This window comes from Scatophagus argus, chromosome 3, assembly GCF_020382885.2.
Source record: "Scatophagus argus isolate fScaArg1 chromosome 3, fScaArg1.pri, whole genome shotgun sequence".
Lineage (NCBI taxonomy): Eukaryota > Metazoa > Chordata > Actinopteri > Scatophagidae > Scatophagus > Scatophagus argus.
Genome location: NC_058495.1, coordinates 4,851,513 through 4,875,814, shown reverse-complemented (window position 1 = coordinate 4,875,814; position 24,302 = coordinate 4,851,513). Strand labels below are relative to the sequence as shown.

Below are 24,302 nucleotides of genomic sequence, written 5' to 3'. Positions count from 1 at the left end.
AGACCATTCATCGAGAAAACCCAGAAATAAAGCAGCCAGTGAAAGTGGAGCTTACCCACTTTGACAAAATGGATCTACTTGACATAGTTTATGATGAGTTGCTTCCAGTACATGAATGACTGGGAAACTTTCTTACATCTTTGTTTTTAATTTCTAATTGTCTTTAATGGGGTGCAATCCACATGATTTAAAAATAATTATTGTAACAACAAAGAAAATGACTTGAAACAGCTAAAACATGTATTTAGTGGCATAACTCAGTGAATGATGTTGACACAATGAAAACCAAGTATTTACTCAACCCTTTAAATTATAGATTAAGTTTTTGGGGAAAAAAAAAAATCTAGGTACACACAGATTTTGGAGTACAATGGAGACTTGTAGATTCGGAGTACATAAATTAGATGTACGAAAATGATTTTCATATGTGGATCATTGCTGTGAGCTTTACAGCGATGAAACGTTGACTTGGCATACCACTGCATTCCACAGTCAATTGGTGGAATGTCAGCTTAGCTTGTAATGCGTGTACTGAATTGAGTTGAAATACACAACACAGCTGGATGGCTATTTTCTTTACAAACCGAATGTTTAAACACATTTTTTTTAAAACACTAAACGTCACGTCTTCCTTTAATTTAATCTCAGTTTGTTTTCTGATACACCAACCCTAATCGTTTTCTTGAGCTGAGACGTGGCGACTGCCACCCTGCTGTCTGGAAGTTGTCTTTTAGCGGAAGAAAACCACAGTGTTCTCCTCCGACAGCTTCTCATGTTGGCATGTGTCCATCCTTTGTACAAGAATACATGAGCTGCCTTTGTTTCTCTGGCCCTGTATCAGGTTACTAGGCATGGCTGTGCCGTGTGTTTAATGGAAATGCTATGCAGGAAAAGGCCATGTGGCAGTCTTGAATATATGTACATCCGTAATGGGATACTCGTGAGTTCCTCTTAGTGAAACTGTTTGCCTTATTAGGCTGTCGTCTTGTGACTGCAAACAAACTAGTGAGGACAGTGAGATGGAGGAGATTCCTGAGACCGGTGTTCTGATGGGATACTGTATACATTATTGTACCTCCGGCTCCAGGAAAGGGACATGATGCATGTGCGCTGCAGAGTCACAGGCCATCATGGTGTAAGTGCTTTGCCCAGATGAAATGCAGAACATCTATTTATTATCTGCTGGCAGCAGCACATGAGGACATACTCAGTCCCTTGACCATCACAGTTTATATGAGACATCATAATTTGCTGCCTCAGATGGATGCTTCTGTTTGGGTCAGAGGGCATGCAAGGCAGGGCTGATTAGCTGATGAGAATGAGCAAGGTTATAAAAGGGACTTTTTATCATCGGCTCTGACTCACTGTGGTCATCTACACACTATAATTTCTCTCCTGATTCAGGACAGTAGTTGCAAAGACATGTCTCCTTGATGTTGTTGCAGCATTTCTCATTTCCTGAGCATTTCTCTACATGAACAACAACAAAATAAATCTGTTATACAGAAGATTTAAAAACCACACACATGTAGCCTTAGAGTCTCGTCTTGCCTCTTGATTACAGAGGCGTGTAGTTGTAGTTTACCCATCAGTGGATTTTCCATAGAGAACGCGTGCCGGTGGAGGGACTTCTCTCTTTATTGCTGGGACTCAGGGGAACCACTGTGCTGCTGGATGAACGCTGCGTGTGTGTGTGTGTGTGTGCAGCACGGGCCTGTAGGGGATGAGCACGGGGCTTGGTGTTCATAAATCTTGGCCAGCACCCCTCCCTGTCTGACTCCCCAACCCACCCTTCCCTTTCACACATACAGAGAGGCTCAGACATAGAGGCCTGAAGGCCTTGCCAGGCTCCCCAGACTGAGCTTTTTATCTTCAGCTTCTCTTAGCTTTACACTGACCCACAGCACCCTGAACTAATCTTAATGGTTGTTGGAGGACTTGAGGTGACCACGCCCCCCCCGACCTTATGGTTGTGCTAAAAAGAATGTACTGTGTTTAAGGTCGTGGGCTATGCAAGACAATAATAGGCCACCCATGATGTAACAAGACATTTAGTCAAGTGTTTGCTTGAAAATATGTTAAAGGAGTGAAATCATATGCCAAAAAAAGAGAAAATCATCAGTTAGGATTATGACAAAAGCTTTCAAGTTATTGTTTTAAGAAAAATGACCATACGATCATACCATTGAAACCATAATGGTTTTAAATATATAATGGGCCCTAAACATGTAATAGTGTATACTTCACATTACAGCTGACAGTTTTCCAGTGCTTACAGTTTTTGTCTGTCCTCAGGAACTATTGTTTCTGTAGATGGTGGCAAGGGCTGGTGGTGTAGTTTAGGATGGTTTCAAGATTCAAGATTCAAACATTAATAACCAGCTGCCAAGAAGGATCATAAGGATGAGCTCTTTAATCAGAAAATCCAATCTCATAAGCAAAGAAGCAAAAACATATGTTGGAAAAAGTTTGCTGTAACTCTGTCTGTCACATAAGAGTGATGATGTCACCCTTGTGTTGGCCTGCTATTATAAGGCACACTTTCAAGTTTCTGAATGTTGATTTTTATACCTTTCTGATAGACACCTAAAAATGAAACTGGAAAAATTGTTGGCACTAATTTAAAACATGTGCAATTTGTAGCATGGAAAGCCGCTGCTATGGTCCTGGAAGCTCTCGTCAACAAGGAAATATGCATAAACAACTACAACTAAATAAAATTAGTATGTGGAGCAGAGAAATGCTGCACAAAAGGATGTTGTGTAGCACTATTGTGACTCTTCTGATTTATGCCGTTTGCTTGTGTAGTTTATGTGGCTGACAAAATGAGCTTGTTTCATGCAATGTGTGGTAGTCTTGTGATTTTGAAGTGATTTATTTGGAGAAGGTTGTCTGTTATCAGCAGTATGACAAGTGCAAATTAATCACATGAAGATCACAGTTGATACTGGAAAGTCCCATGAGGCTGCTTATGTGCTGTAACCATTGTTGTAACTTGCCAGCCTGTGACGTATGTCAAGCTGTGTGGCTCTCTAAAAGGAGACTGAAGTATATTATATAGGTTTTATGGCGTTATGCATTACACCATTGCAGAACCTTGCGTTGGCTCTGAGAATAAAGATGTTGTAAAATGTTGTGTGTGTGACCGTGAACCTGATAGTCGTTGGTTTGTCTCATCCTGAGCACAGTGTCTTTGTCTCGTCACAGCTCCATCTACAGTATCTATAATGCACCAGGTCAGTCGTACCGTGGACAGCATCACCCTGTCCTGGTCCCAGCCGGACCAGCCTAATGGAGTCATCCTGGACTATGAGCTACAGTACTATGAAAAGGTATCACTGATGCAGCAACACATTTTTCCCCCCATGTTCCCTCACTAATGCATGTAAATTTCCATTTAAAGTTCTTTTTCCCATTCTCCCAATTCACCTAAACAAATTAAGAGCTAATGGTTAAAAGTGACTCTTTTGTTTAGTTGTACATTCCGAATATCTACTCATATTTGTTGGTATAACAGCACATCCTAGGAGGCATGTAGACAGAGCTTCTGAACATTGCTTAGAACTTCTGCTCATTCTCTTTCAATTATAATCACAGTCAGTCACTGGGAAAGAAAACCGCACTCAGCCCTGCAGTAGGGCCACTGGGGATTGATGCACATAGACTTGTGGTTAAAACAATGGTGCACTGACTGCTGTAAAAATAGTATTCAAGGGTCAAGCTCCACCGAATCAGCATACTTTCTCACAAGAACCCTTGCAGTCACAAATGTGCGTTGTTTTAAGCACAAAGGTCAGAAAAATTCATACGATTGCACCCATGTAGACGTGTACATGTGCCCATATACACAGCATTTGTCGAGCTTTCGTCTACATGCTGAGCTGTTCCACTTTTGAGTGTATTTCCCGTCTCTGACACTGCTGGAGAGAGCTGTCAAAACAATTGTCCCGGCCCCTTACTGTGGCTCAGAATTGAGCGCTGAGCAGTGTGTTGATGGGAGCAGCTGAAAGAGTCTTCAGTCTCTGCTCTCAGACGTGTCAGCATTCTGGAGAGGAGGAGTATGGCAGCGAGACACAGCTCTGATCATCAGACGGCACAGCTCAGAAAAGCTTCCTGACCTGAAACTGCCACTGAATTTACCTTCTTAGCTGCAGCTGCCTTTTGCAGTGCAACCACCTTATTGAACAGTATGATTTCTGCTGTAGCAAATTATTCAGATTAGTTATATAAAATTTGGATGTTTGTATAATTAACACAAAGATGATATCACATATTACTGAACTATTTATGCTCTCGGTTTTTCAGCTGCAAAGCTAAAGCCCCGAAGCTTAAAGATTAACAAAATGTGAACATCATTATTCACCCATAAATAGCTGTGGTTCATACTTTACATACTTAGTTATGAGATATAATGTCTTAAAAAACTAGAAGTCAGCACTGTCTTTACTGATATCGTCGATCTTAACCTGCTGTTTGTTGATGGTCTTTGCAGTAGGACTGTACTTACTGATGTGCACAAATTTAAAATGTTGTTTTCCTTCTCCTAGGACCAATCAGAATTGAACTCTACCGTCATCAGGAGCCAGACCAACACAGCGGTCATCCGTGGCCTCAAGCCAGGAAGCATCTACGTGTTCCAGGTCCGGGCCCGTACTGTGGCTGGGTTTGGACGCTACAGTGGCAAACTGTACTTCCAGACCATGACTGAGGGTGAGAATTCAGACAATGTTCACCAAAGCACGCAGAGCTGTTATCGCCTCCCATGCGTGGCCCATCGACACACCATGTAGTATAGCATGGATACAGACAGCTGCGGAAATGAAAAGGAATCATGTTGTGAAGTAAACAGTTCAAATACTTCAAAACCAGATTAGACTGCTTTGGAATTATATTCATATAATACATGCAAGTGTTTTTCAGTATTAGAAAATGCTTTCTAAACAAATAAATGTCCTTCTTGCCAAATGTGGCTCTTTGTAATCGTAAGCCATAAGTTAAAGATGAGAGTGAAGTTGTCATATCTTTGTGCTATGACACGGCTGGGAGAAGAAGGGACATGCAGAAAACATCAGTCATGTAGGTTAATGTTAGAGCCAAGGCCTGGGTTTTTCCCTCTGAACATTTTATTTCTTTCAGCCTGCAGCGCCCAGGGCCATCATTAGCTTGAACTCTCATGCAAACATCCTCGATGCTGCCACATGCACAGATCTTAGCGCTAAAGATGCAGCAAAACTGACTCATAACTGTAAATATTGAGTAAACTGAGGATATGCAAGGCTGTTTTTTTGTTGTTGTTTGTTTGGATTTAATGTACCCGAAAAGTTGTTATTCCTACGGCAAGAACACACTGATTACGCTGTACTTTTGTCATGAGTATAGTTCTGAAAATGCCACAGTAAAGTAAAATTAGTAGGAAGTAAAAATGATTCTCTCTCGGAGAAATTAGGAAGATGTCCAGTGTCTGGACTTATTAATGTATCTGTCAACAACTTCATTTTTTCCTGTGGGTATCCATATGTGGGGGCAGCTGTTACCAAAAAAAAAGTGTTACCAGTATGGATTCCACCAAATTGAATACAATAGTTACACCATGTGGAAGCACAGAACTCTGTGGGGAACACTCCAGCTTGTGTATCTGGCTAAAATTCTGAAGTCGTGTGTCATTTGCAGTGCTCAAGAGAAGTGTCTGGCTCTGCCTCTGTTTGCCCATTCAGTAGCTGGATTCCTGCTCTTGGCTGCCTGATCAGTCTGGGTCTCACCCAAACATGCTCTCTCTGTTCACTTCACACACTTTCTGCCAGATGATTTGTCTGTATCCGCGGCATCTGAGCACATTCAGTGTGCTTTGGAAAATGGTCCATGCAGGCAGTCAAGATGCCAAAATGCTCATTGGTTCACCCAGCCGTATGTCTGTCTGTCACCCACTGCTCCCCCCATATGCAGTCGCTCAGATGCTTACCCATATGTCTCCGCTCATGACTCTGCGTGTGTGCATGGCACTATGTTTATGTATGTGTTTCTTCTTTTTATAGAGGAATACAACACCAGTTTTCAGGAGAAGCTACCGCTCATCATTGGCTCGGCAGCAGCTGGTCTGGTCTTCCTCATCGCTGTGGTTGTCATCATCATCGTCTGTAATCGGTGAGTCATTCCTGTCCCAGTCTTTTTAAAAGAGCCTTTATCATCATCATCACTTTTTACTTGTGATTTTGTTCAGTAAGACTGCATAAGATCTGTTGGCTTTTACAGTAGTGGTCTTATTTACAGAGTCTGACTTGTATATGGATAAGCGGTATAGAAAATGTATGTATGGATGGATGACTTGTATATAGAAATCATGTTATGTAATAGTTAAATGTTTATGTTTGCCTCACCGTTCTTGTTGGATGTGTATCTATTTCATGTATCTTCTGAAAATTGTTGTTGGAACTGTGTCTGAAGTTCATTGAGTGCAACGAGAAATCCCAGTCATTTTCCTAGTATGTTTACACAATGCTTGGCCAGTAAAACTTATTCTGACTCTGATTAATACTTTAGATGTGAGTTTGAGAGAGAGATCAAACTATCTGGTCTCAGATATATTTATTCTTAATGAATTCCAGTCTTTCAGCAGCAGAAATAATATATAAAAAGTCAACACTGCTATCATTAAAGTTCTGTAGGTGCTCCAGCTCATAGGGTATCAAATGTTTGTAACTCTGCCAAGGTTAGGATTCCACATCCCACTGTGGCCACTCTTATTAAAACTGTAGCTCAGCTCCTGTGCTGCATTCTGCAAGGAGGTTTACCTCAATATTTTTTTGTCCTTGGATAGTAGACGTACGATTTTATATGCAGTATTACAGTGTATCACCATCTTGGATGGCTTAATGACAATGCTCTGCATTGTGGGATAGTTTGGGAACATCGCCAGAATGTAATAAGCGAAAGGTCTGAAATCAAAGAAAAAAAAAAAAGCCTCTAGTGCACTGTGATGGCCTGATGACTAAAAAAGATATTTTAATACAGTGTGTGTTTACTTACCATTTAAAACTTGCAAACGCATGCATTTGTAATGAAGTTAAGGGTTAAAGGTGAAGCCAGTATTGAATAAAAACAATTTCCATCATAAAGGAGGACGGAGGAAAAAAAATACTATCAAAGTTTTCAAATGTATTTTAACATATCAATTATTTATTTCTTTATTGTTTCCAACTTGGTAAATAAATTTTACACATATGTTTGTAATTATTTTGATTTAAAAGTATGATTTTAATTAGACTTATTTTAACTCATAACCATAAAGGTGAACTGATCGAAACGTCTTCTCAAATTTAAAATCTATAAGTGAGCGGGTGGAGCTGTTTGAAATTATTTTTATGTAAAGTAACCAGGGACTGCTGCACAAAATACTGAGTCAGCAGAAAAAACATCCATCCATCCATCTTCTATACCTGCTTTATCTGTCAGGGTCGTGGGGGGACTGGAGCCTATCCGATCTTAATTAAATTAAAATCAGCCCCATTGATAATTCAGCGGATGGGATCAGTGCATCCTATGCTACATCCTACTATGTACCTTTTTGTCTGATCATTATCTGTCTAATGGGTAATTGTTTTAATTACTCTACAGTCCGGCTCATAACTATTAGTCATACTCTCACTGTTGTCTCATGTTTTGACAGTCCCTCTTGTAATATTATTACATCAACTATCCCACAATGCACCACCCAACCCATGTCATTATCCCATGTTTGCACCTTCACTAAGCCTACCTAAGAAACGTTAAAAATTCGTTGAATTAATTAAAATAACACTTGTTAGATGTACTCACAATGCACTGGAAGGCAAAAAGAAGATTTATGAGTAGTTTGACTGCATGCCCGGATACATTTACCAGTGCTCTGTCTACAAAGGCCTGTTTCTCCATGTGATCTTAGCTGGTGTGTCTTATGTGTAGGTACACCTGGGGGTGTTTGATCTGTGTTTCTGCCCCTCCCTGCTCCCTCTCTTTGAACCAGAGCTAGAGTTCTTTGTCTTTCCCCCAGGAGGCGTGGCTTTGACAGGGCTGATTCCGAATACACGGACAAACTGCAGCACTACACCAGCGGCCACAGTGAGTAAACCAGTACTCTTCTATGCCTGCATTTACAGCTGGTTCCTCCTTTAGCACCACACGTACCTGTCTCCATGGCTACCACCTCACACACCTGTCTCCATGGCTACCACCTCGCATGCCTTGGTGTCCTTGGCTATGGCCCAGCACAGCACCGCTTCATTTGCCCGTTCCCCACTTACTAGTAATCCTGCCTGTTGTTTGACACTGCTCGCGAGGGGTCTGGATTTAAACACATCAAAAACCAATGTTCAAGTGTTCTGTGCATCATCACATTTCATACTTAACTGAAGCCATTGTTGGGAAATAGGTCAGTCTTCACTCATGTTAACGCCATTAGCATGCCAATGCCACTAGAGTCATTTGCCATTGTTAAAAAATTCCAAGGACTTGGTGAATGAATGGAATTTGTCAATGGTTTTTTTCTCTTTATACAGTACAGTAGCCTAGTGCTTTAATAGCAATAATGCAGAAATAAATTGGAGAGAAACAGCTGAGGAGCAATTTCACCATGGCTCCGCCTAAGATGTTAAGCTGATTCTCATGCATGATTCAAAAAACCTCAGTTTATGACCCCATTCTAATTTGTTTATTTGACTGTGTAATTACCACCCTGGCTTCATCCTTTTCTTGTAAATTCCTCTCTAAAGGTAATAGCTTTCTCAGTGTATTCTATTTTGAGCTGTGCAGAGACGTCCAGCTTCAGCTTCAGTGAAAAGTGTGCCAGATAAAACCGCACCGCGATAAACACCAGAAGCCATTGTGTCCCATGTGCATCCTGTCCTTTCACACGAGTCACAGTTCAGGCTTCTGCCCCTGTTTTTGGTGGTCTTTGCCATCGTAGGAGGGTGGTCTGTTGAACAGCACTTCAGCCTGGGACGAGATTGTAGGGTTTTAGTAATGGGGGGTTTTGCCTGGTCAGATCCTCTCCATCTGTTCATCTCTGCGGCACGTTTCCTTAGTGTAGTGTGCCAGGCTTTGAGGCAGTGTGCATGTGCAACAGCCCAGGCATAAGTTCAGTATCCATTCAAATAGCCTCAGGTCTGATGTGGAGGTGAGAGCCGAATAATCGGATTTAAAACTCGGGACACTTAAGTCCCTGAACACTTAAAGGCCACCTTAAGCCAATTTACCTGGCATCAGGGCTTAGGAGAGCCAATTTATTTCTTGGAGTGGAGCTGAGCGACCCTGATATAGGGTCCAGGTTTCTCTCCTGAGAGTTAATGGCACTATGACTCTGAGGAGGTGACATATATATATATATGAACGTGCCTTATCACAGCTAAGAAGACTGGAGCTACAGTGTCCTTGCTGACTGAAAAGCTATACACAGTGCTAATCATAACTAACATTTCTAAATCCCCCCTCCATCTTTCGACCTTCATTGGCCCAATGTCATTGAAGACATCACATTCTTGCACAATATCTGAATGTAAATTGAATTGATTGTTAATGTGCCTGAATGCATTTGACTGTCAAGCCCGCAGGAGTGTAAGCATGACCAAACGAATCAAATATTATAGTGGCTCTTTACTTTTTTCCAAGTGACTCCAGGAATGAAGATTTATATTGATCCGTTCACATATGAGGACCCCAATGAGGCTGTGCGGGAGTTTGCCAAGGAGATTGATATATCCTGTGTGAAGATTGAACAGGTCATTGGTGCAGGTAATGAAAAAATCTGACTGAAACGTGGATGGAATAAAAGACTGTAAAGCAACTTGATTTTTACTTGATTTCTAAGCGCAAGAGGATGCACAAAAGCTGCTTACTTTTACCTGCTCATATTGCTGTGAGCTTAATAGAACCATTGCTTTTTTTTTTTCTCCATGTATCCTCTTCACAGGAGAGTTCGGTGAGGTGTGCAGCGGAAACTTAAAGCTCCCAGGTAAAAGGGAGATGTTTGTGGCTATAAAAACTCTGAAGTCTGGCTACACAGAAAAGCAAAGGCGGGACTTTCTCAGTGAGGCCAGCATCATGGGTCAGTTTGACCACCCTAATGTCATTCACCTGGAGGGTGTGGTCACCAAGAGCAGTCCTGTCATGATCATCACTGAGTTCATGGAGAATGGATCTCTGGACTCCTTCCTCAGGGTAAGCAATCTGTGTTGTTTTGGTGTTTCTCCTAGAACACCGCCATTTAAAGCAAATTTCTACAGCTGTACACTGTAACTTCAATCTAAATTCAGAGTTTAGAAAGTATAGCGAAGTATAGAGAGGCACTAGAGTGTGGGTCAGCACAGCGTTCAATTTGACTGACAAAGAACAGTAAAAAACAGGATGTATTTATATCTGCATGTGAGTGGTGTACGTGACCAGACCAGACCAGACAGGGGAACTGTATGTCAGACAGAAAGGAGGAACTAGACAAAAGGTCAAAGGTCAAAAATGTCATCAACTAAGTGAGAGGTAACTAAAGCATGATCAGCATCTGCAAGACTGCTTTTAACCAGCTTTGTGGTTAGAGGTTTGAGTACAGCTGTGTGTGCCTACAAAATTACAACAAAGGAGGTTCCTTATGAAGTTTGTAGCGCAGGGTGAAAATACACTCAGTGAGATTGCATGGTATACAGGAAACATATAAGACATATTTTGATCACCTTTCAGAGCATAATAATAAATCAAGTGAAATAGTAATTTCCCATCACATCTATTATAATCAACAACTGCCAAGCAGCCTGCCACATACCTGTCAGGAAGTGACTAGAAGCAATGGCTCTTGCTAATGAGAGAGCTTCTTGTTGTCTCACCAACTCACTGAAGTAATGTTAATCATCTACAGCTAAGTAAGTTTCCCAGTGACACTTTTTTGTCGTTATAGTCGGAGGAACCAACAGTTGTCAGTTTAAACTTTCACTTCCTACAGATTTTAAGACACAGCTAATTGGGTTCATTCATATTTGACAATGCAGTACATTCTACTTGACAATTGCACATGATATTGATATGAAAGATTAATGATTTATTCCTAGTGTAGCTTTGGTTACAGCCAAGTGCTCATAAACACACACATTCTTGGGAACAGGAATGATCTGAGGTCATTTCTTCAGTGTGGCACAAATGTCTACTTTGATTCACGGATGAAGTGATTAGATGGTTTTGGTATTTGATGGTCAAAGGTCTGTCTCGCTGTTTTTAGCCATAGCTCACAACATCATACACTTAATTGTGACAAGTGTTGGCACTTTATATGCAAAAGGTCAGAGGTCGACTTCACTAACATCATCATGTTTTCTGTGCGTTATTCAACTTCATATCTCAGTAACGCAAAGGCAGGTTATGACCAAATTTCACATTTGGTCACATAACATTCATTTCAGTTTCTTCAGAGTTTTTATTACCTTTATTATGAGTCAAGACAGACATGGATGTATACTGCAACTCGACTGGTGCGAGGAGGTATACAACCGTGTAATTTAAGTTGTCCAGTAATTTGACATGGTTTATAAACTCATCCACAGTAATCCCTCTTGAAGTAAACATTATTATTCACAGAATTTCTGCTGTGTTTTATTGTGTCAGTCGCAAGCTCTTAGAGGTGTTCTCAGCTCTGTGCAATCATCCTTCACTACTCATAGACACTCATAGAATATCTGTTTTCCCCTGGTATTGATATATTTAATGTTTTTTCTTTAGATTTGACATTTTCAGTCAAATCAGTCAGTCTTAACCACAAACCACAAAATAACAGGGTCCTGGGTAGTTATGGTCCAGGATTTTAGCTTTCCTTTGATGCTTCCCTTGTTTTTGCTTAGCATTCACTGCATGCTCAGTCCACTGCTGAATATGCACTACTCTGTATGGATACATATGGGAACCACACACTTACTTTTCCCTGACAAGAAATATGCAGCGCACACATGTTCATGGGATTTTTAATTTTCATAATCTAATCAGAGGAGGATATTATAGAGAACCAGCCATGCTCCCACATCTACAACCCGCCTAAATAATTCAAATACTTTGCAAGACTTAAAATGAGATGTCAGATGTTTAATGATGAAGCTGGCTATGACGTGAGATGTTACACAGCCTTTCACTGTCTGTCCTGGGATAAAAAAACACTTTTTTTTTGTATGCTTTCATCCACCCTAATTGCTCCCTTTGCATTTTTGGAATGAGCAGAAAAGATCCTTTAATTTATGGAAATTGTAGATGCATGATCTTTGCCAAAAAATGTTTATTTTTAGTTCAAATGATGTAATGGGAGCTCACAGACAGTATAAATACTGTGAGGGTGCCACATTAGACATTAGTTGAAGCCATTTTCTCTCCTGCGGAAAAAGTATGTTATTCTGTGTTATACATTACAGTACAATAACCGAGTACGATAGAAGTTTGTTTTATGGATGCAGATGTGCAGCATACAGTAAAATGTATATGTAAAAAAATAACCATTTAATTTAATGTAAATCACTGTAACTGAACAGAACACCTAAAAATAGTCTCTACCTCTTCAAATGTTTTCCACCAGCTTAACACCCTCCCTGACAGTTTAAGCTCTCTACTGCAAGCCTACATCAAAACCTTCCTCAAGAAGAAGACATGGAAGCTCCTGTCAGCGAACTGTTCACAGTCTTTATTTGCATTCTGCCACCGACCTCAGAGACACATTAGCTTCAGCATCAGCGCTTTCTGGAATTTGATCTCGCTGTGAAGGGTGTTTGTGTATATGTAGGTGTTTGCTAAACATATTTGACAAGCGCGTTGTATTCAAAACAACAGAGACCGTCTGTAGCACCTCATGGTGACAGTTTATGACAACAACTGCTGACAGTGTCATAGTCTCTGAACACGGTCTTTGTCTTCTCTGAGGTGATGGTTGGTTACAGTGGTCACTGCAGTCTGCACTGTCTCTCCTTCCCTCTCTTGGAGGAATAGATTGATCAGAGCTGGACCAGCATCTGGAAACCGAGGAAGTACAGAGGATCAAAGTCCATCTTTGATATAAAACATTATTTTTATGTCTAAATCATGCTAGACCTTTACTCACGCTGTACTACAAATTCCTTGTTATTTCTTGCACCTAACCTGACCCAAAAGACTTTGGAGGAATCTTTCCAATTAAAATATATGCAAACACAGCACACAGATAAGGTGGTAATGCGAATTTGTGAGAAAGGTTTCATGAATAATGCATCCTGCTTAATTGCTGTGGTACACGAGAAAGAGCAGCCTGACGTGAGGAAAAGCATCCGCTCAGCTAATGAGCAGCCAAGTGTTTGAAGGAGAAATAGGCTAGTGGAGCAGTCATGCAGACTGTTAATATGGCTGTGCTCGGGGCCCTGCTCGCCTTCTAATTCTCTCTCTTGGCCTTTCTGTCTGTCCACACCCGTCCCCGAGCCCCCGTGCTCCATCCATTCTCTGGATCTGTTCTCCAGGCGTCGTGGTGGGTGGTGTGGAGAGTGCAGGTGTGCGCAGTTGGAGGCACAGCTGCACCACTGCTCCAGACGCTCCCCACGCATGGGGTAAAGCCCTCACCAAACCGTGGAGGGGAACAGCTGTAGACAGGCAGCCAGGCCCAGCTTAGCCCTACCCAGCCCTAAGCCCAACCCAAACCTCCCCGTCAGTATCCTGCAGGGTCTCTTCAGAGAAACTAATACTACAAAGAAACTTTTTTACATTAGCCACATATGGGTTGGGTTACAAGTAGACATGCCAGAATTAAATGATTATAATTTGGCTACAAGGAGTAGCGAATAGAATAAAGAATACTTGTGTGTAAACAGTTAAATGTGATAAGTATAGCTTGTATTTATTTATTTCTGAGGCAATCCCATGCAAAATTGGTCCAGTCTATATTGCTTTCAGCCTCTCAGTTCCAATACTGCATATTCAAATTAGCATATTCAAATTCATCCTAAATATGTATAATTATCAGGCAAGCCACACTTTCTAGTAACGCTTCCTGTTTATGAAACCTTCTATGCAAGAAGATATCATAACAAAATATGTCTGTTTTTACAGCAAAATGATGGGCAGTTTACTGTGATCCAGCTCGTTGGTATGCTACGCGGCATCGCCTCAGGTATGAAATACCTGGCCGACATGAACTATGTGCACCGTGACCTCGCTGCCCGAAACATCTTGGTCAACAGCAACCTGGTGTGCAAGGTGTCAGACTTTGGCCTGTCGCGCTTCCTGGAGGATGATACATCAGACCCAACCTACACTAGTGCTCTGGTAAGGAACATTCATGTCTTATCTTCAATCAAATGTAGTATTTTTTCAATGAGAACTTGTCTGACACTATCTGAACCGCCCTGATTGAAAATCCCATTCATCTGGTGCTGCCAGTTGGTTTTACTTAGCTGAGGTCTTATGTACACTGTTCTCCCTATCGAAACAAACATAAACCCTTCACTTGTTCTTCCCTTCTTATTTCTCTACTACAACACTCCCAGGGGTTTGTTATATCCACCTCCCAGTTTGGATTACCATCAGCATTGTTGCTGTGAACAGTGTCTCTCTCCAGAGGCAGGACTCTGTGACGGTTGGGTTTCGTTCTCTCTTCCCTCACTGAGGTTGTTCCCCTTTGTGTTCGCAGGGTGGGAAGATTCCTATCCGATGGACTGCACCCGAAGCTATCCAATACAGGAAGTTCACCTCTGCTAGTGATGTGTGGAGCTACGGGATCGTCATGTGGGAAGTGATGTCCTACGGAGAGAGGCCTTACTGGGACATGACCAATCAAGATGTATGTACTTAACTTGAATACAGTCATTGTTTTTTTTTAAATTACTGTTGAGTTTTTTGCTGTTTTTTTGTTTTTGTTTTTTTTTTCTAAATAATGCCTCACTACGTAAATCTTTTGCTTCCTGGGTTTCATTACTGCCTCAGACTCCGCTGAGAAATATTTTGTCATTGTATCTGTTTTCCCTTAGCTAACCAGCAGCTTTCACACATGGGTTTTATATGAAAATTCCCCCACACTCACCACAGAGACATAATCAGATCATTTAAAATGCACGGCAGTGCTCAGTGGACAATTTCTGCTCTTGACTGGAGCCTCCATTTCCTATCTCCCTCTGGGTAGCGGAGGCGAGAGCAAATTATGGGGAGAGAGATAATGAAAATAGTTTCAAATTGAAAGTGAGAACACTAATGTGCTAAGAGGGACTGAGGACCTCAACGGTTATCTTATTAGCAGCTCCAGATAGTGTTTCTGCTCCATCGGGGTGCTCATTTGGAGGTCTCATGAATGAGATTAATCTGAGTTTGAATGGAGCTCCTTTAATGGCTCTGATAATGAGCAGGGGATTGTGCGTCCTCACCACAAGTGTCCTCCAGGTTGTCTCACTCTGTTAACCGTGCACTTCGACCAACAACATCACCTGGCCAAGTCAGACGTAGCCTTAATGTGGATTTACAGAGAGGGAGCATTAAATACTTTGTAAAGGCCAGAGATGAGGTCACTGCTAGCGGAAATGTGATGTTGTTTGAATAAGGTATATGTTCTCAATGACCTAACTGTTCCTTAACAACTGCTCACATGAAGAATTAATGTGGTGATTTTTGTACAAACATATGTACTTATACATTTATATGCCTAGACGAACTGTAACAGTTTTGACTGATAGGCAGTAACACACAGTAATGACAGCAGTTGTTTCCAGCACTTGGTGATAGAGAGACACAGATGTGCTTGTTCATTAGAGGAGCAGCTTCAGTGCTAATATTTGCTTCATATTATACACGACTGTTGTGAATGTCACTTAAACTAAGGGGTTTTATCCTAACATTTTATGTTTCAGCTATGAGTTGTTTGCGGTTACAGCAAAGACATTTTCTAATTTCTCACATTTGAATAAAGTAAAAGGTTTCCAATATTTCTCAAAGAAAGTAAAGCTTGGTATGAAGTCCAGCATTGCAGAAATGTGTTGTTTCTTCTTTTCTTTTCTTCTCTGTTAATCAGTCACAAGGGTTGTTTTCAGCATAATTTACTTTTGATACTTTATGTATATTTTGTTGCAGTTATGATTTTGAATGCGGGACACACATAACACTTAATGCAAACTGAATGCAGTATTTTTACGCTGTTGCTAGGCTGTTACTTTTAATTAAGCAAATAACCTTAGTGCTTCTTCCACCACTGGATCATGTCTCCTCTTCGTCAGCTGATGTTCTGTAGAATCTCATAGCAACCCATAAAGATCTGTGTCTCCCCCTACAGGTCATCAATGCCATAGAGCAGGACTACCGGCTGCCTCCGCCCATGGACTGTCCCAGCGCGCTGCACCAGCTCATGTTGGACTGCTGGCAAAAGGACCGCAACAACCGGCCCAAGTTCAGTCAGATCGTCAACAACCTCGACAAGATGATCCGCAATCCCAACACACTGAAGGCCATGACCCCCTTATCTTCAGGGTGAGAGGCAGGAAGGCTGTTGATTTAAATTAAATTTGTTTTCATGTGATTTTCTTGTGTTAGCATTGTCTGCCATGTGGCGTATACTGGTGTTAAATGTATTCACTCTGTGTCCAGTATGTCCATGTGTGTTTTACCTCATCCCTGAAGGCATCCCACAATACAAGCATTTGGTTTTAGCATCATTTCATGTTGCCATAGGTAGCATCTTCAACAACATTATGCATCTGGTTGTCTCTGAGTGTAGGGCTTTCCTCTTCCTAACAGGAAATTCATACTCCTGCCACAGTGCCATCCGTTGAATGGTTCACTTTTTTCCAAACACAGTGGCTCTTGTTTCCCCTGGCGCCAAGCGGTTATGTAAATTAAAGCCTTTTGGTTTGATAGATCAAATCTTTCCCATGAACGCTTTGGGCAAAACCTGGACTGAAGCAGTTGTGCAATTTTCAAAACAAAACATTTTGAAGCATTTTTGCTTTGGGTGTTAGTTTCCTTTGAGAACCAGGGTTTACTGATTTCCATTATCCCTGTCTGTACTTTCATTTGTGGTAGAATGCAGAACCGAGGCCCAGATTTTCCACAGACACCAAGTGGATATATTGGCTCCCTGAAGCCTATCACTTCATTTGGAAAATGCACTATGTGAGGAATCAGTTTGGAAAATAGTGGTTCGGGGATAAGTTCTCTTTAGCTTTTAGAAAACACAATGTAGTAATTCATGTTTGAATTATACACAGGTTGTCTAGGCTGACTATGATGTTAGACCTGCCACTTTGTATTATCATTATTTAATGGCTCCTGCTCATGTCCCCCCCCTCAGTGTTCATCTCCCTCTTCTGGACCGCAGCATCCCAGACTTCTCCAGCTTCAGCACTGTGGACGAGTGGCTGGATGCCATCAAGATGGGCCAGTACAAAGACAATTTTGCCAATGCTGACTTTACTACATTTGATGTGGTGTCCCAAATGACCATGGAGTAAGTGCTGATGTAATAATACTGCAGTTTCAACACTGAACAGTGGGCACAATAGATGGATGCCATAATGGTGCCCTTTCTTCTTTGCCATGTGTTTAGCAGGCCTCTGTTTTGACCTCACTTAAGAGATTTGGAAGAAACATTGTGACTTGGGGTTTGTCAGAAAAGCCATCCTAACACAAGATATGATCATTTTAAAACGCTTTCTACAAAGAAACAGATGTATAACAGTATCATGAGTCAGCGATGTTGAGCTTCTTCAAAACAGGTGGTATTGTGTAATCCAGTGAGCAATTCAGAATCAGGACAGTTTATTGTGGCTTAAAAAACAGTTCAATTAACACTGAGTTGGTGGTGGCTGTAAAACAATGGTTTAAAACTTTGAAAATTTGAACAGCTGACTTGCAACTCTCACCAAAATGTAGACCCAGTGTGCAGAAATGTCAGATCCATTGAGCTGACAGGAATGATGAAGTCCAAACTGATGAAACATCCTACATTTTTTGTTCAGTTGAACTTGTTTTATTGCATCTTTAGGCTGTGCTCCACGAGTAATCTAGACAATGCCTATTATTAAATAGTAAGGCCACATTGCATCAGAAGTTTGATTTGTACATTGAATGAATTTTGAGAAATTATGGCCCAGGCTATTCTGTTGACAGATCGTCCTGCGTGTGTCATTTGTTTTCCTCTGCCTTCTTTTTCCTCCTCAAAATGCTCAGCCTTGACTTATTGCTGCACGGCAGTGTTTGGAACTGACGCCGCCGCCTTGATACAGAGTGGATCTCCCTGTTTATGTTGACATTTTTACATAACATATGACGTCTGCAATGAATGATGTGTCTACAATAGCCTTGAGTCAATGAGATGTTATAAATTTGTAATCTTGGCATTTGATTTGATGGTCTGGGATGGGTGGGGTTTACCACATCAGTCAGGAAGTCCCAGACAAATACACTGAACTGGCATTCAAACATTTTTCTGCCATTACATAAGAAAGATGGATGAGCACGCAGCTGTTTCTCTGCAAACTGACAGTGTGTCATGCATGTTACTTTACTGTCATCTCAGTTTTCAGTCATCCCCATTTTATTCAGCTGTTTTCTGCCAGCCTGCTCCTCGTCATGCCTCCATATGCTGTGTTGTTGATATTTAATGGATAGATACTCAGAGAGATCAAACTGTTCACAGTCTGTGGTAACATCAGGGTGACATCTGCTTCTGTCTCTCCTCACAGGGACATCCTGAGGGTTGGTGTGACGTTAGCGGGCCATCAAAAGAAGATCCTCAACAGTGTCCAGATGATGCGGGCGCAGATGAACCAGATCCAGTCTGTGGAGGTTTGACCCTCCCGCGTGGAGCAGAGGAGGGGGGAGAAGGTGGCTGGGATGCCGGGCTCTGGGTGTGGAGGATGGAGTGGATTTTCTTTTTTCGCATTACAGTGTGTCTGGTCTTCCTGCCAGACTACTATTCATCCCCCCATTCCCCTCTCCACTTCCCTCTCTCCTCCTCTTATCCCCTCACCCTGACTCTCCCGTCATCGTTGGAATCAGCTGTCACGAGTCCATGTGATGAGGCATTGGAGGGCCCACAGCTGACCCACCTTTGGAGCTAGAAACACGGAAGGTTAGAAGTGACCAGCAACACATTTTTCAATCTTCCACCAATTTTCATTTGATGTTGAACTTTTATTTTTCTGGTTTGTTTGTTCTGATAATTTTGTAAAGAATTTTTTTTAAAGAAAAAAAAAAGAAAAACTTGAGAAAAGGCAAGGAGATTATCTAAATTTATAGATGATATAAGGTTGTACACTAGAAGGATTGAGTAGGAAAGCTACCCTTTAAAAGGGCCAAAAAAAAAAAAATAAAGAAAACAAGGAAGAGCTGAGGAGACGAGGCCATCCTCAACAAGGTGTGGATGTTGTCTTTGCCATTTTTAATTTTGGACATCAAGAGGAAACAGTTCTCTGTGGCCTTCTGAAAGGCAAACTGCAGAGAACACTAAGGGACCTGATGTTTTTGTTTCCCCAGGAGAGAAAATAAATGAGAAAAAAAAAAACAAAACATGAAATGGACAACTTTTGGCATAGACTGGTGTCAAAAAGACATTCATCCAGACTGGCAATTTACACAGTGAAACCAACACTCAAGAAAAAGAAAAAAACATTTTTTCTCATTGCAAGTAATTTTCTATATTGTGTGATATTTTGTGATGAAGATTCCGTCTCACCATGCTTCCTCTCACTATAGACAAAATGTCAAGTTTGGGTTTTTTTTTCTTTCACAGTGAAATACTCACAGCTTGCCAAATAGAACTTTTTCCATTTTAACACCCCAGTCATGATCCTGCACTGTACATATCGGATGCACTTGACTTGGCACCACGCGAAGACTCAGAAACAGTTACAATCAACCCGTTCACGAGCAGAACTGACCACAGGGAGGATTTAAGTTCTTGTCACCTCAGTTTCTTTCCTTATGTTGTAAAAAAAACAACTTCCTGCATAGATTCATGCAAAAAGAAACAGGTTTTACTGTTAGTCCACATACACAGGCTACAGTATAGCATCCTCCTTCATGTTGTTCATCTCCAGTACTGTCTGGGCATATGTGCGTATGTTGTGCATGCACACCACATGCACAAAGAAGCAGTGGCTCCCGTTGGGACTCGTGTTTTAATAGCATGCTGAGTGAGTGGTTAATTTCACAGTGCTTTGATTTGCTGCAATTACTCAAACTCTGTTTGGAGCATGGATTTGACACACTTTACAGATTATGATGTGGCTGCATTCTATTCAGTGTTTCTTCTGCTTCCAGTTTTCCTTTTGAAAAGACATTTTTTATGTTTGAAGTATTACGGTTTTGATACTGCACATGGTTATTTTACATACACCGTCATGAATAGACTTTACAATCAGGCGTTTGTTGAATTCAAAACAAAAATGCATTACATTTTTGCAGTTTTTGACTTTTTATTATAATCCTTTTTTTCTGCACTGAGTCAACTGACACTCTGGATCTTCCATCAACACGTATAAATTCACTTTGAATCATGAATCATGTAGATGCACAAAACCATGTAGATGAACAGCATTTCCCTGTAACTGGTTTTTGGTTTCATTTTGTAGACAGTATATGCATTTAATGTATGGTTTCCTGTGGACAATACTGTCTCATGAGTACAGAAGTGTCAGTCATTGTCTGCGTTGTCATCTGTAACCTGGCGTAAGGGTTGTGATTACAAAGACGGAGTTCGTAGCAATGTAGTGATTCCCTGGAGACGGTGAATCAGTTATGGGTTTATGTGTACAGCCAGTAAATGATATCAGCTGTGCAGAGTTCCTTCTGGGCTCTGCTATGAGACGTGACAGCCAGGCATGGACTTCCAGCTGTGAGCCATTGGTAAGATGTGTCCGTTCACAGCAGGGCAGCCGCACCCCGATCACAGCCGCTCTGTCCAGGCACCGACTCCCTCTCTGTCCCCTTGATCATATACATGCCTGTCAACCACCTGTCTGCCGCTCCCACTGATCCTCACACAGTCGGCTCACAGCAGTTGCCTGGTTTTGTCTCGGCAAGTTTAAAAGCATCGACAGCAGCAGGCGAACTGACATTCATCAGTGAGGCATCAGTTGTGTCTTGTCTTGTCATGATACAGTTTCACTCTGATTATGTGAAAGAAGAAAAAAAAAATTCCTCCTGACTGGACAATGCTGCCATGTTCATTTGTACCAAATCCTCAGTCTTGACCTGAACTTTTGTGGTGTCAGTACAGACAGCTTTAGCACCAAAGCCCTGATTACAGAAAGTGAGAAACCTCAATTACTGCATCCGTGTCATCTACCCTGGCTGTCCAGAGAGTTAAAGGCCAGGAGTGGAGCCTGCGGTGGAGGTATTTCTATTCTCTTTCTGCTCCATAATCTTCTCCTTGGCTATTTTCCTCTGCAGTACAACAAATCAGAATGAATCTTCCCCTGGAAACCTTCATAGCATATGAAACTGGAGGAGGAGAATCATGAGCTGTTAGTCATAGCTGAGAGGCGACTGAGAAGCGATGCTGTGACCTAAATGCCACCGATGCCAACATGCCGTTTGCTTTTTAACTGAGCTTTAGACGTCTTCCTTTTCCATTTCTCAGTACTTAACAGCTCATCAGTTTTATGTTGTGAGGCTGTACGTCTTCTCACAGTACTGCGAATATTCCGTCATCAGGAAAAATACTTAATGTTTTTCAGGAAATTCATCTTAGGTATACACAGCCTCTGCTCTAGTTTCTGCTCCAGCTCCAAAGTTCATTCAGATGCCTGTCCATAGACACTGCCAAGAGTTATAGGTTATTAATTGAGCAGTTATCCTTGAACTTTGCTTGAAGGAGCTACCTTAAGCATGGTGGGCAGAAATACTTATTTCTATACATAAAATAGTGCTGAAGTTGACTTTATGTTGCTTAGTGTCAATATTTTGTTGCCGCTAAGAGAATACTTTCTGAACTCCTTCTGAAGTTTGATGTTTTCCATTTCATCTGAAAGAGTTTAAGAAAACCTTTTGATTGAATGTGGAGTGTTTGAAAGCCCTGCATGAAGTATTTATGTATTTGATTTTGATGGCACAAAAGAGACATTGTTCATGTTCAAGCTGAGCAGTGATTGTTGAGGAAGAAATTGACTCACTCACGTTAAGCGTTTCAAGTGATTTTGACTTGCTTTTCCACAGCACACTGGATGCGTTCTTTACATCTGAGCCTAAGCCGTGTAAAAGGCCCCGATATCCAAATTCTAGACGATTGAAAAATGTATAGAAGCCAAGTTACTAATTCATCTGGCACAGTTTTTATGAAGGGCATATTTCTGAAAGACATTTCCAGTGGTGATCGTTCTTCTATCACTGCTCTCAAATCAGAGTGAGTATTTCCTTTAAGTGAACTTCTTGTCTTTTAGCATTAATGGTTTTCACTGTGCAGAAGTGCGGTCACATGGATCTGAATTTAAGATCATTCTGAGAAATCCACTGTATATCGATTCATTTGCTTAGTTCCCCTTCAGTGCTGATGTTTTTACTGGTTACTCTCCAGAAACAAAATTACTAACTTTTCTGATGTAGTTTTATTGTAAAGTTTTACAGCAACAAAAATATGCCATCTTACTCATGCAGACTCCAGCTTCTCTAGTTAAAAAACTTTTTACAGTTTTCTTCTGGAAATTGAAGTAGATGCAACGTGGCCATGACTCTCATGAGGGTTTCACATGTTTGCCTACTGCAGCTTTTCAGCAAAACATGCTGTAATTTCCCCTCTTACATCTGTGAAGCAAAGTTTAAAAAAAAAACAAAAAAAAAAGACAAAAAAAAAAAAAAACAGTCCTGCCCTCACCATGTGCCAGTTTTTTGAAGGACGGAGGAAAACCGTTAAGTCTCAGTGTTACTGTTACATGATAGTGTGCATAAACACGAGCTGTGCCAGACTGTACCCACTGGGCTGCGTTTGAATGCTGCCCAATCACAGTATGGTCAGAGTGAGAGGTCTGCCTCCTGTTGTAGAAGACAGAAAATGACTCCTGTTTAACGGATACAGCACAAAGCACCGCAGCGCCCTCTACTGTGCTCTGCTGCTGCTGTGGTGGTCAAATGTAGCTTGTTGGATTGACATTTTCAGGTGCAGATCGTCTGTGAATGTTGCAACAGGCAGAGCTCCCATATTCAGGACACTTCAGCAGGCTGCTGATGGACATAAAATGGCTGCTGCTCCGAACAAGCCTGTGTCTCTTCATCTGTTGGACAAACTCTCATACTAGTATGGTACCCTGCCGCCTGTGTTCCCCTCTGTTGCCCTCTGCCACCTCCCTGCTCCTGAACCCCCAACCCCCCCACCCCACTACATTTCAGGCTGTAGGCTAGTACAGGCAGGGGATCTTCAAGTGTTCCCCCAATCTTTTATAGCCCACATTGTAGACCAGTGCCGGTTCAGACCACTGTGACTGATGTGGGATATCCTGTATTTCTGTATAAATGTATATTGACTGTAACCCTGTGAATGATGTAACAATTTCATTATTTGTAATATTGTCATTGGTTTATTTTCTAAAAATGGAAAGCCCAACTTGAATCTCCTCAATAAAAATAAGATCTGTTATAAAACAGTGATGAGTAATTTGCTAATTAATTGTTAACATATTAATTCTATTTTTTGTTTGTTTGTTTGTTTGTTTTCTACAGTGCTGATTAGACTAGATATTGTACTGTCAGTGTGTAATCTGTGGTATCACAAACATGAGAGAAATGTAGCCACTGCTAAAAAGAAACAAAAGACTTTACTCAATAAGATTTTTAAAAGAAAGGCATAGAAACCGTCTACATTACATTAAACCTATATGATATTTTCATATTATAAGAAAGTATACGTGCATAGAGTGACAAAAATAATTTGAATTAGTGAATTACAACATTAGATTTAGTATATTTATTATTCTTAGTGGTGGTAAAATAAAAGTAAAAGTAAAATTATTATGCTGGTTAAAATTGTGTTAAGCCTGGAATATACACATTTGACAGGTTTTCAATGATATAGAAACATATGATGCCTTAAATGTTTTATTTTTGTGAAAACATCAGTACTTGCTAACTTCACTGTGGTTTGGTAATCCGGTTAGAGATCTCTGAGGTATATCTGCTACAGAAAAAGCAAAATAATTTTACATTTTTGTGTTAAAGCTGGCTGGTCAGCTAGCCATAGTTAAGCTAGCCTTAATTAAAGCTAAAACTAATTTAACCAAAGTAGTTTTTCCCCATTGTTTCACTCTTTTGTCTGTAAATGTGAATTTTAATTAAGTGGCTTCTTTGTAAAATCATTCAGTGATTCGAGCTAACAGGCA

The 24,302-nt window shown here is 41.0% G+C and overlaps 1 protein-coding gene across 4 annotated transcripts in view; it reads left to right on the top strand.

The window, feature by feature from the left end:
• The window catches only part of ephb2b (eph receptor B2b), a 120,083-nt gene extending 96,512 nt beyond the window's left edge, over positions 1–23,571 (top strand). The window contains exons 6-16 of one of the 4 annotated variants that reach the window (XM_046382488.1): positions 3,208–3,332; positions 4,548–4,710; positions 6,033–6,141; positions 8,030–8,094; positions 9,649–9,762; positions 9,941–10,188; positions 14,062–14,277; positions 14,642–14,791; positions 16,268–16,461; positions 17,282–17,437; positions 18,675–23,571. In XM_046382488.1, the coding sequence (XP_046238444.1) occupies positions 3,208–3,332; positions 4,548–4,710; positions 6,033–6,141; positions 8,030–8,094; positions 9,649–9,762; positions 9,941–10,188; positions 14,062–14,277; positions 14,642–14,791; positions 16,268–16,461; positions 17,282–17,437; positions 18,675–18,783 (1,649 nt within the window). In that variant the 3' untranslated portion in view covers positions 18,784–23,571. Of the gene's footprint in view, positions 1–3,207; positions 3,333–4,547; positions 4,711–6,032; positions 6,142–8,026; positions 8,095–9,639; positions 9,763–9,940; positions 10,189–14,061; positions 14,278–14,641; positions 14,792–16,267; positions 16,462–17,281; positions 17,438–18,674 lie in introns of all 4 variants that reach the window. The other 3 variants (XM_046382470.1, XM_046382480.1, XM_046382466.1) reach the window with 3 other exon arrangements.
• Positions 23,572–24,302: the final 731 nt, after the last annotated feature.